This window comes from Calidris pugnax, unplaced genomic scaffold (assembly GCF_001431845.1).
Source record: "Calidris pugnax isolate Ruff unplaced genomic scaffold, ASM143184v1 scaffold56, whole genome shotgun sequence".
In the NCBI taxonomy this organism is placed as follows: Eukaryota; Metazoa; Chordata; class Aves; order Charadriiformes; family Scolopacidae; genus Calidris; species Calidris pugnax.
In genome coordinates, this window is record NW_015090839.1 from 9,740,330 (window position 1) to 9,753,351 (window position 13,022).

The 13,022-nt window shown below is 34.8% G+C and overlaps 1 protein-coding gene across 6 annotated transcripts in view; it reads left to right on the top strand.

Annotated features, from left to right (window-relative positions):
- The window catches only part of STRN3 (striatin 3), a 45,659-nt gene extending 32,964 nt beyond the window's left edge, over nt 1–12,695 (top strand). For 5 of the 6 annotated variants that reach the window (XM_014941686.1, XM_014941690.1, XM_014941689.1 and 2 more), the window contains 8 exons: nt 2,447–2,622; nt 2,753–2,800; nt 3,973–4,094; nt 5,690–5,857; nt 6,113–6,253; nt 7,356–7,463; nt 9,584–9,670; nt 9,780–12,695. In XM_014941686.1, coding sequence (XP_014797172.1) covers nt 2,447–2,622; nt 2,753–2,800; nt 3,973–4,094; nt 5,690–5,857; nt 6,113–6,253; nt 7,356–7,463; nt 9,584–9,670; nt 9,780–9,949 — 1,020 coding nt within the window. In that variant the 3' untranslated portion in view covers nt 9,950–12,695. The remainder of the gene's footprint in view (nt 1–2,446; nt 2,623–2,752; nt 2,801–3,972; nt 4,095–5,689; nt 5,858–6,112; nt 6,254–7,355; nt 7,464–9,583; nt 9,671–9,779) is intronic. The other variant, XM_014941687.1, reaches the window with a different exon arrangement.
- The last annotated feature ends 327 nt before the right edge of the window (nt 12,696–13,022 follow it).

Below are 13,022 nucleotides of genomic sequence, written 5' to 3' on the forward strand. Positions count from 1 at the left end.
GGATGGGGGAAAGAATTTTCAAAAATGGCTTATATATAACTAGATTTCTAGGAAGGTGTACCTGGTTTCTTCTAAAAGAACCAAGATATTCAAGTCTGTTTTAAAAAAAATAAGGTTCTAAAGCTTAAGATAGGAAAACGTACCTTGTTTTTCCTAACTTCTGTGCCTTGCATTTTAGCAGATTCCACTGAACTGCTAAGAATGAAATTACCATTGCAACAGCCATTTTAACAAAAAAGACTTTTTTTTTTCATTAAAGAATAAGGAGCACTGGTTTCAGTCCTGGCTTTCTTGAATTGACTCTTCTTCACAACTGTAATAGAAATCAGTGTAGTGCGGATGCACATTGCACCCAAATAATCAAGGTTTTCTGTCTAATCTGGGACATAACAATTAAAAATGAGCCATTGCTGTTTCACATAATTAGCTTTGATTTCTTCAGGCCCCAAATGACCACAAGTGCATGACGCAACGTGAGTTAGTCCAAGTGAATGAATATATTACAGAATGAGGATTAAAAATATCAAGGGACTCTGCTAGAAAAATATAATTTTTTTTGTTTTTTTCCTTAATTCTCTTAGCCACTTTTATTTCAGGGAGGTGAATAAATATGCAGTTTGGGCTGAAAACTATCAAGTTTTAATGCAGAACTCCAAAATTCCACTCTATTCCCTGAAACAAAAACTACTCTTTTTATGAAGCTTGTATATAGTAATACACAGTGTAGTGCTAAATAACTTAAATCTCAATAAAAATATTACAGAATTCAGTATACTCTGAAGTAGGAAGGTTAGACACAAAATGCATTGTTATGAAATGTATTTGTTGGATAGTATTAAAAAAAAAGTAATCCTGGTTACATGTCTGGTATAACAAGTTTCTGTTGCTTGATCTGAATTTGGCATAATTTGCTCTTAGACCAGAAATTTACATTAAATAAAAGGGAAAAGCAAATGTTTTCACATCTGTAACTCAAACCAGTAAATTTTATTGTCTGATCCTTTCTATTTTGATTGGATTAGAATGAAATTTAGTTTGAGTGACCAGTGGTAATTCAGTCCAGAGTATAGATTTGTTCTAGGAATACTTACTGCAGTATATGGTAATGACAGATATAAGGTACTGAGATTTTATTGGCTGTGGGATATTTTAATCTCTTAAGCGTTGCTGAAAATTGTAGAATAGTTTGTGTTGGAAGGGAGCTTTGAAGGCCATCTAGTCCAACCCCTCTGCCCCTGCAATGAGCAGGGACATCTTCAACTATATCAGGTTGCTCTGAGCCTCATCCAACCCGACCTTGAATGTTTATAGGGATGGGGCATCTGCCACCTCTCTTGGTAACCTGTTCCTGTGTTTCACAACCCTCATTGTAAAAAATGTCATCTTTAGTCTAAATCTACCCTCTTTTAGTTTAAAACCATTACCTCTTGTCCTATCGCAACAGGCCCTGCCTGTCTCTATCTTGGGATAATGGGGGATTCTGGCCTACAGTTGAGAAACATACTTTAACAGTTACATGGTGAATAGATAGTGTGTAAGGCAAAGGATAGGATTAGTTTCCATTTATTCTTTGTTTGCTAATTTTGGTCATCTAAGTAAAGGCAGTTTTCTAAGCTCCCCTTATAACTACTTGAAGGGAAGAGAGAAGTACCTGCACATGTATTTCTCCTTATGATGGAGGCTTAGGACAGGTGGGATGTAGTCTTTTAAGAGTCTACTCTCTGCATAATATAATTTGTATTCAAAGCTCTAAATTAGTTTCATGCAGTCACTAGAAGAGTTTGATATTTTCAGGTAACTCTTCTGAGTTACCTAGAATTAACATCAAGCAGCTGTAATTATTTGTATTTTAGCCTAACAGTCTATAGGTTAAGAGTGTAAATTGGATGTTCACAATATATAAACATAAAGTTTGCATATATTGTTCCACATAGTAACTAAGTTATTGTCTCATGAATACATTTTAAACTCTATTAAAGACTTTAGAAAATATTCATATGTAATGTTATGAGGCAGATCACTCACTAGGAATCTGAAGTTCATTTTTATTGTGCTTAAGAGATAAATGAGTGTTTGACATTTGTAATCTCTTCTCTGCGTGCAGACAATATGACAAGTCATAAAACCTGTATCTTTCTTCAGGGACGAAGAACCAAATTATCATTGCACAAAACGATTAAAACCAGTCTTTGAAAATCTAGGCTTCTTGTCTCTGTCTTCAGCATTGTACTCCATTCCACACAATAAAAAAATTTGCAGACCATCTTGCATGCCAGAGAGGGAGTTACAGATGCATATGGGCAGATCAATAGATAAATGCAAATTTAAGATTGAACATGTATTAGCTGAATCAAAAAGTAGCATTTTCCTAAAACATGGAGAGATATATACTATACATATTTCTAAACCCAAGATAAAATTATTTCTTTCCTTTTCTGTTTTTAAGCTGCCAGCTAATAAGGATGCCTTCAGAAAGACGTGGAACCCTAAGTACACGCTACGCAGTCATTTTGATGGAGTGCGGGCATTAGCTTTTCATCCTGTAGAGCCTGTGCTGGTTACAGCCTCTGAGGACCATACTCTAAAACTTTGGAATTTGCAGAAAACGGTTCCTGCCAAAAAGCAAGTATATGGGTTTTTATAAAACATCAGTTGTGTTTTAAATGCCTTTGAAATAGATTAAAATCTTAAATGTTGTCAGAGGTTTTCAGTAGGTATCATGTAGTGTAATAACTCTTCCTTTCTCTTTCAGGAGTGCCTCTTTAGATGTAGAACCCATCTACACATTTAGGGCCCACATGTAAGTGTTTGACATAATTAATGCTTGATAAATGTATTGTCATTATCACATGGATTCAGAAAACACCTCAGTTTTAAAGCCACAAATGTATGTATTTTTGCATTGTATATACAAGGCCCATTATACTTCGTACAAACAAGTAATGTTCATGACTGAGTCCCTGTCATGAATTGCATAGCCCGTGATAAAACAATGTAGTTCCAACGGAGAGGAGAGATTGTAGAAGATGATAATGAAATCACCTGTGTGATGACTGTATATTGGACTGTGGATTTTGTATATGATACGTGAAGATTAAAAAAGTAGAATTTATTAGTCTTACCTAGTAGCTTCAGATACAGGCCTGAGAAATTAAAAAAAAAAAAGAAAAAAAAATATTAAAAATCATCAGGACAAAAAAAAACCCCAACCATTGAATGTGCATTCAATGAATGAAAAATAAGGAGATCAAGCAAGTGACTAGAGGGTTCTGGGTTTTTTTAGGGGCTTGAATAAGAGTAAGAGATAAAACTTCATTGCCATGCCATATCTACAACTTTGGCCTATCCTGCCAAAAAAATTTTCTCTCTTACTGCAATGACAACTCAGGATTTCTCTTTTCCCGTCTCAAGTTTGCCAGCTTTGTGTGCAGATGGTTTTTCATTGCACACCATAATAGATACTCTCATTTCTGATTGTGCTTGTCTGATACCACAGCAAACAGGTTGAAGAAGTTAACCCAGTAGAATCTAACCTTGGCCAGAAGACTGTTTGTAGGATCATTTTCTCAACCAGTTTACTGGGGCATAGGTTACTGTCGGTTCCTAAAAGAGGATGAGAGGATAGTTTGGTGCAGAGGTGAGCTATGACCACGTCTTTCAGTACAGCTGGCTATTAGATTTGTCCAGATGCACTGTACAAACTTTCTGTTTGGAGGTGTGGTTACTGTTGCTTCTGAGAAATAACGTGGTATTCTTGAATTTGTATAGTTTTAGCTAATTTGTTATGAATATTTTAATACAGGTTGGTATTGCTTGTTGAGACTTTAAAAAGGTTTTAACAGAATTTTTTTTCTAGCTTGAATTTTTTTTAACTACTTAATCCAAATTTTTTTTTTGAAAGTAGATAGCCAAATTTTCACTTCTGTCTTGTAGGCAGTATCAGTAAACTTCTTTTTCTCTGTCTCCCAATAGTGGACCTGTATTGTCATTGGCAATTAGTTCCAATGGAGAACAGTGTTTCAGTGGTGGTATTGATAAAAACATCCAGTGGTGGAACATGCCTAGCCCTAACGTGGATCCATATGATACCTATGGTAAGTACCTTTTAAAAGATAAACAACTCATGACCATTGTCTTAAACATTAATTTTCTGCTTTTTAGATCTTTCGTGAAATGTAACTGCCATTTATCAACAAAATTGTGTGTTTTCAACTTTGTGTGTGTGTGGTAAACATGAATTATTTATTCCTGCTTACATTGATGACATATTTATATAGAACTGTAATAAGACAACTGACAATTTCTGACGTTTAGGCTGTAAAGAAAAAATTAGTCATAACTCTTAATTTTTAAGAAGAATGATTACTACTTTGAACCAAAATTCCAAATTTTTGAAATATTATTTATTTTTTCTGATAGGAAATTCTCAGAAAACTAAGATAAGTGTACTCAAATTATGTCCCATGTCTTCTGATTTTGTGTATCAGTTCCCATAACCACTGTCTCTAAAATTAAAGAGCTGATAACTGCCTGGAAAACTTTACATCACTCTCCTGTCATTGACTGTGATCAGCATTTTGCGCTTAGTGTAGTTCTAAGGATGCAGTTCTGTGATTGACTGAAGCTTGAATGAACCGAGTCAAGATTTCTCCCTCCTCCCCTGTGTCAGTGTAATGAGGGAGCTAATACATCAGGCTGCATCATCTGTGGCAGTGAGATGGTGAGGGGTGGGAAGCAGTGCTATCTTGCACTGATTTAGGAAGACCGCTACACCCTGTCCCTTAAAACCAATATATAAATCAAATTGTGCCTCTCTGCTAAAAATTTATTCGATCTAGTCTAATCTCTAAAAATGATCTGATTTGTTCATGCAGGTAGGATTTGTTGGTATAATTTTCGTGGGCCTCAGACAGAACTATCTCAAATTATTTTTAAAAGAGAGCGCTCAAATAGGATGTTTTTCCTCCCTAAAGATTGTTAGCAGGGTTTTGGGTTGCAAGACCAACTTGTTTTTAATTTCCTGCAAAACTAAATTTTAGTGATTTATCTGGCTTTATTCTTTTCCATTTATCTTTTTCTCTCATTTCTAAAGGCCTGGTAGAGAATAGATTAAAAACCCCTCTATAAAAGATAAGAAGAAAATAAGAATGTGTGTCCCTGTTCCACAATAGAAATCATCTTGATCTAATTATTGGGGGGCTTGAAAGTTTTAGAGCATGCCCCTGTGTCAGCAGAGTATGCTGAGTGAAAACAGCGTTAGGCATCAGTGTCTAAGTAGAAAGCTGATTTTTTTAGGTAGTTTTGCACCTTGTAAAGAGGGAGGGATGTGACCAAGCGTCTTTAAGATGGTGAATTTGGAGGGAAGAAGCAAGTGCCTCAGAGAGGAGGTGGCAACAAGTGTGTATCATTTTGGAAAAAGTGACATAGTTACTGGAGGGGGGGGCGGGGATAGAGCGTTGATTGGTTTGGTGGGGGTTTTTGTTTGTTTTTCTTTTTTTCTTTTTTGCTTATTTGTTTTTGAGAAAGCTGGCAGTGGTTGTGCAAGATGTCCTCCTGTGTAATATTCTAGCTGTTGCTTAAACAGAAAGGGCTATGACAGTTTTAAATGGAATTTAATTTATATTAAAGTACAAGAAAGACATATTTAATGCTTCTTCCCTAAAGAGGTTTCATTTCTCTTTTTTTCCAGAGCCAAACGTTCTAGCTGGCACATTAATTGCTCACACAGATGCAGTCTGGGGTCTTGCTTACAGCGGTGTAAAGAATCACTTACTGTCTTGTTCAGCAGATGGCACTATTAGATTATGGAACCCACCAGAAAAAATGCCCTGTATTTGCACTTACAATGGAGAGAAAGGTAAGTTTTTGCAGTGGTTTTGAAAATATATTATGAGACAACTAGTGATTCATCCAGGCTCGTTACCTAAATGGAGTTAACAGGACTAAAGGGAAAAGATCTTTTAATAAAGTAATCCTGGTGCTGTAGCATTACTCTGAAGAAAGAAGCTAATTTATTCTTTAATGTATAAATATAAAACAAACTAAATGTTTAAACTGCCAAGAGTTTTAAAAGCATTTCAATCTCTGTAAAGATACTTTTCTCTCTTTCTAGAGCATGGAATACCTACATCAGTTGACTTTATAGGTTGTGACCCTGCTCATATGGTGGCATCTTTTAACACTGGCAGCACAGTCATCTATGATTTAGAAACATCCCAGTCGGTGGTAATGCTTTCATCACAAATAGAATCTGGTAAGTAAAGCTCTTTTTTATTAAATATCCATCTTGGATGAGGTATCTTTATCCAAGTTTTATTATATGGTGAAGTAAATGAAAAAATTTTGCTGCTGTCCTGCAGCATGCAATTTGAAAGCTGGTTGGATGTTTAAAGATGCTTGGAACAGACACTGATGCCTGATGAAACTCTAGATAGAGGAGCCTTCTTTTCTTGAACATATGAAAGTGTTCCATAAGGAAAGCCTCCAGTGTCTGGTCACTCCTTTCTATGAAATGAGATCTAAAAGAATAATGCAAGGGGAGAACTTCCTTCTCCCCTCCAAGTAGTCTAGTTTACTTAGTGATTATACTTACAGTGTTAAGTAGCTTATAATAAAGATTTCACCACAGGTTACAAAACTGTGTAAAAGCTATATTCTAGATAGCTTGTGCAAAAACTGACATTAATAGTGAGAAAGAACATCACCAATTCGAGAAATACCTTTCCTGGTTTCAAGAGGGAATCTTAATTGGAATCAACAAAAATTAAACACAGAAATGAAGGGAATCAGGCTTAAAACACTGGCATATCAAAATAAAAAAGTGGTTTTTTAAAGAGCATTCTAAAAGCTTCTAAAAAGATTATAGACCATTCATTGTTTCTTTAAGTTGAAGTAAGATATAAGTGTATCTGGCAGAATCTAATAAGTTGGGTTGACTTTGGTTATTTGGCTTTTTTTTTTTTTTGAGCTAACACTTTTTTGATGTGGAGGTGTAAGAGGTGTGTGCTAAACATACATTATGGATGCTACAGTTTGTTTCTACTGGGTTAGTGCTGCCCTGCAGTACTTGCTTGGTTAGTTGCTTGCGCTTCCAAGAATAAATACAATAAAACACTTGTGCAGCTTTAATCTTACAGTACAGTGGCTGGAGTCTACCTGGCCTAGCCCCATCCTGTAAAGCAAGAAGCTGTTATTTCTTACGAGATTCACTGATGCTCTTCCTAAAATGTTACTAATTTTATTTATATAATATTAGATTGTATAGTCAGCTGAAGTATAATGCTAAAATACTCTCATTTTAACTGTAACCCTTTCCTTTACGGCAGATGAATATTTTTATTTTATTTTATTTTCAGGTGTACAATCAAATAATCATATTAACAAGGTAGTAAGTCATCCCACGCTTCCTGTAACTATTACAGCACATGAAGATAGACACATCAAATTTTTTGACAACAAAACGGGTAAGGATGAAGATAACCTAATTTGTATGTATGAGTTTGTTTAAAGTAAATCTGGATGGAAATAATGAGAACCCATTTGTAGAAAACTTACTAGTGATGCCGTTTTACACAAAAGTATTTCTGAGATTAAACCTCTTTAGTACCTTTTCTCTGAAACAGTGTTACTCATTACAGTTGTGATTTCAGCAGTCAGAAAATAACTGTCAAAACCTGCAGAGATAGTTGTGAGGGACAAGAAGGTCCTCTTAAGTTAGCTAATTTATAGAATATGTCTGCTATTTTCTTCCTATCTTCACAGTCTGTCATGACAAAAAGGTTGGAATAATTTTAAGAACAAACATAAACTTACTGTTTGTCAAATTATTCAGTTGCTTCCTGCATGTTATCCTTCTAAAGCTGGAAGAAAAAAACCAAATATCAGCATAAGCTGACTTTAAGCATATGTGCAAACTCCCTGTTTCAAGTAGGTTTGGTTTGGGCCCAGTCAGGGATTGTGGTTTTGGTTTTTTTTTTGTTTTAAAGGCAAAAAGCTAGACGTTTTCTCACCCTTTCACCTTCCCTAAATGTATGTTTTTGAACTGTGGGCATTAAATGTGTTGCAATGATTGTCCTGAAATTGAAATTTGTTATTTTAAAGAAGTAAAGATGCAGTATAAGGAGAAGAATCTTCCATGAACAAATAATTGGGTGAAAGATAGGAAACAGAATGTAGAAGTAAATAGTCATTTTGTGAAATAAAAAATTACCAGGTCCTGGAGGGATCAGCAGTAGTTCAACGTAATATAAATCACCTGGATAGGGGACTATGCTGAGAGTTTACTGACATTCATTAATTCAGGGTGTTAAAGATGAAGTCTGATGAGGAAGAACTGAAGATCTTAATAGACTTAAGAGCAGTCAAATTAAATTCCATGTGGATAAATATGAAACGATACATGTAAGGAACAAAAACCTTTATCATATAAAATAATACTCAATAGGCTGACTGTTCTTACTCAAGATAAAACCTTGGATTTACAAGAAGAGGTTGGATGAAAATGTTAGTTTGTTGCTTAGCAGTCAGAACAGCAAAGGATTGTTAGGAGGAAGGAAAGGAATTAACAACAGGGTCATTGTTAATACTTTTGTATGGATTTTGGTGTATCCACATACATACTTAATGTTTCTCCAGTCTCCCTTATCTCAAAAGGGATATGGCCAAATTAAAATGGTTCAGAGAATGGTTTAAAATTGATCAGAGATCTTGAGTAGCTTTTAGCTTAATGAGGAAGAATCTTAGAAACTAAATAGGCTGAGATTCTTCAGGAAGACACAAAACTGGGCAAAGATGATTGATAGGGATTCATTTGCTTTCTTTTCCAATACATGAACTAAGGTTCAGTTGATAACCCCCAACAGGTGACAGGTTCAAAACAGGAGGAGGTGGCTGTTCTTGCATGCAGTTAAAAATTTTGGAACTCCTTCCATAAAGCATCATGAGATGCTGAAAGATACATTAATATTAAGAGTCCAGGAATGGAGGTCACTGGAAAGAAATGCATTAAAAGTAGTTGAATGCAGAGATAACACCTCCGGTTTGTGACATGACTGAACAGTTAACTATTAGAAGCTCGAAAGTATTCTGGGCAGGCATCACTTTTATAGTTGCCGTGTTTTTATTTTCTTCCCTGGTTTATCACCAATAGCCTCACTCCTAGCATTGACAGAGTTAGATGGACCTTTGGTATGACTCAGGAAGTCACTTTTTACAAAGCTTCATCAGCACTTTGTCCTACTGGAAGCAGGCATTAGGACACGTAAAGGACTAAAAATTTAGGTTCTCACCCAGTCATTTTAGGATTGGTCTTCATTGTCATTACTACCATGTCATTGTCATTACTGAAGATGCCAGGTGGATAAAAGGAGTGCTTATAATGGAAATGCTTTTTTCAGAGTTGTGTCATTTACCCACATGCTTATGCAAGTCTGCAATTGAAACTTAATAATTTCTGATGGAATTGTATCATTCAAATATTATTAGAGTCTAAATAAGTGTGTCATTCTGTATTGCATTTAATGGGAATGTTATGTTTAAAAGAAACAATACTTCCCAGGAAATTCACTGTTTATTTTGCTTTTAGGTAAAATGATCCATTCTATGGTTGCTCACTTGGATGCTGTCACAAGTCTAGCTGTAGATCCTAATGGAATCTATTTAATGTCTGGAAGTAAGTCTTTTTTTCATATTCTGTATGCTCTATAAATTTTGCATTTATGATGCACTTAAGTGTCTGACAATTCTGTCTTTTGTCTTTTTTTATTTTGTTTCCTAAACAGGCCATGATTGTTCCATTAGGTTATGGAATTTGGACAGCAAGACATGTGTGCAAGAAATAACAGCTCATAGGAAAAAGCTGGATGAATCAATTTATGATGTAGCATTTCATCCGTCAAAAGCGTATATTGCCAGTGCAGGAGCTGATGCCCTTGCCAAGGTGTTTGTGTGACACAGCAGAACAAACCTGCATCATAACAGCAGGTCTGTTTGGACAAAAAAGAGGGAATGCGTCACTGCCATCAATGATAAGGTTACCAATAAGACACTACATCTGATCTGCCTGGGTGGAGGCTCTTATGTGGTATAAGTTGGTGAAAAGTCACCGTATCTTGAACAATGTCAGGCTCATCCATTTAACTGTAATTACTGTATTTGGGGGGGTGGGGAGAAATACAAAAAAGAAACCAGTATTTGTAGCCTTGACTGGATATGAACTGAGCGTATGTCTGTTCTTTAGGTGTCTTTAAGCAAACGTGGAGTCTGATCTTACAAAAGACTTTTATTTTGGACTCTGTGTGCTGCCTTAGGGTTAGGAATGTGGTGCTCTTGTGGGGGGAAGTGAGCTCCAAGAGTAGCTTTCTTTTCATCTCTTAGTAATCTTCTGTTTATCAGTTGAATGCCACAGATTCCCCTTTTAAACTTTTATTTTGCTTTAAAGAAAAGGAAATTTAACTTAAAATATTTTAGCATTAGTTGCACAAAATGTTTGGATAAAATTCTAGTTTTTATAAGTCTTTTTATATATTTAGCCTGTCACAACAGTGCTCAAGATTGTATTGATAATGTTTTTCTGCATTATAGAACCCTAAAACACAGAGATCTCACTGACCCGCTGCCGTGTAACCACACTCTTCCCTTCTTTTGCCTAATCCAGCTCAGCTAAGTCCTTGCATAAGGATGCTAATTCATCATCATCGCATAACTGTCTTCATAAATAAAGGACTGTAAAATGTGTTCAAATGAAACACAGAGGGGTTAACACCCCCAAATGAACTCTTTAAAAAAAAAAAAATTAATCTTGGCATCCTATCACTATGTGATATTTTGTACATCTTACTGTATTTACGAGTTTATTTATCAAGGATTACCCATCTTGCTAATGGCCTATTGTTATTTATTTCACTTTTTGTTGGTCTTTATATCCTTTTATGTAGTGTGTTAAAGGGCCCTGTATATCTATTATGGCACTCTTTGAACAGTCTAAAATAGATGAGAAAATGGGACATTTGATAATTCTAAAGTTGCAAACCAAGATTTTCTTTTTTCCTCTGGTTAAGTACCTGGAGTGGAGTTGATTCCAAAAACCAATTTGTTTCAGAACTTTTGGAGTGAAAAATATTTTTATTTGCGTTTCAAATAGAATACAAAAGTAGTTGATTCAAGATTCATAAATCTGCTGTGTTTTGACTAGTTATTCCCTGCTTTTATTTTATTTTCAGATGTGCTTCAGTTTATGGTGTAACTAAAGATTTTGTTTGTGTAATGCATGATTAATACAATAAAGTATTTTTTCTAGTCTTCCACAAAACTTTTCTGATCAGTTTGCGAGTTTTGATGAGTTTTGTAAGGTTTCTGTTTTACAAACTATGAATCAGCAAATTTTTAAGATTGTACCACATAGCAAAAGTACAGCTGTTGAAAAATAATGTATATAAAATGCATATAATAAATATTAAATGGTGTACCTGTATGTTACTGTTGGCTACATTATTTTGTGTTGCACAGTTTGAAAGTGTCATTCTACAAATTACTAAATTAGGTCTAAATTTTAGCAAAATGACCTTTTGTTTATTATGCTTATAAGCTGCTTTGCTTTTGGAAAATTGTAATAGTTGTCTGGATGTCATCCAACTGTTCGGTTTCAAGCAGCAGCACCCACATATAAGAACATGTTTCCACAATATTTTTAAAGATTTTTACAAGAACAAATTGAAAATTGCTAGTGTCTTCTTAGAGCCTTTATAAGGCGATAATCACACTGGTTTTCACTGTCAGTCTATGAAGTGATTCTCAAGTGATTTAGGAACCAGAAAGCTAATCTGTTTTTATTTCAAATTGCCACTGAATCATTGTGTTGGGATTTAAAAAAAATATATATATATTTTAAAAATAATTTCTAAATGCTTAAGATTTGTCCATATGTCAAATGTTATCTGTTAACCTTTGTCCATTTATTTACAAGTCCTCCAGTAATCAATGGTGTGCAGCAGGGCGGTCTTTTTGCAAAAGGCTAAGCTGCAGGTCAACATTTAGTTACACTGTGGGGTGGAAATGGAATACCACATTATGAATCAGAGATTTTCATGTAAAAGTAGTATATTTAGATATATAAGCTGGAACATGTTCCTATAAGTGGTTGTAACTGTATTGTTCCATGTAAGTTTCCAGTTTTGCAGTGAGAATGTATCTCATCCCATCTCATGTCAAGCGAATTAGATTTTAAAAGAAAAACAAAAAAGGAAAGGAAAAAAAGGTGCTCATGGTAGGCAGAATACTGCAGTTATATTCTGAAATTAATTTTGTTTTATTAATAATGTTACGTTGCTTGAAATGTTACAGTAAGTTATAATTGTATAGAAATTGGAGAATTTTGTCCTTTATCATGAAGATTAAGGTGAGGCCTTTCAGTAACCGCTTGTAGGACACTAAGACTTTACTTTTGAAAGTAACATTCAGCTGATTTGCACTTTTTGTTCCTTCCAGTCTAAAGCATTCAACTAATCAACAGACAAGAGAGTATTTGAATTTTATTGGAAGTAATTTCATAATCGCCTTTTCTGAAGCCAAACATTGTTTCTGGCAGCTTTTCCAGACTGCTGCATTTTAATGCTTAAATGAAATGTGATTGTTTAATAAACATTGCCATGCATAACATTTACTTTTTTTTTTTTTTGAACTGTATTAAAATTGAAATGGTAAAACCAAAAATATTTGCTTATTTTCCTTAATTGAAATCTTAACGGTCAACTTAGTTCACTAATGCATAGTGGATCAAATGCTGTAGCGAGGTTTCATTTATTGAATATTGAATATTGACAATAATCTCTAATACAGTCTTTATTTACTGTGGGGTATAACATGCTAAAACTTATATTTGTTTTTTGTTTTGTAGAACAGAAGAGCTGTAGTACTGGTGATGGGGAAAGAATGATAGTGCTGAAATAAATGTTTTCATTTAGCAAAAACAGCTCAACTTACGAAAGGACTGGTTTACTTCTCTTTTGTAAGTAAGACCCAAAGGG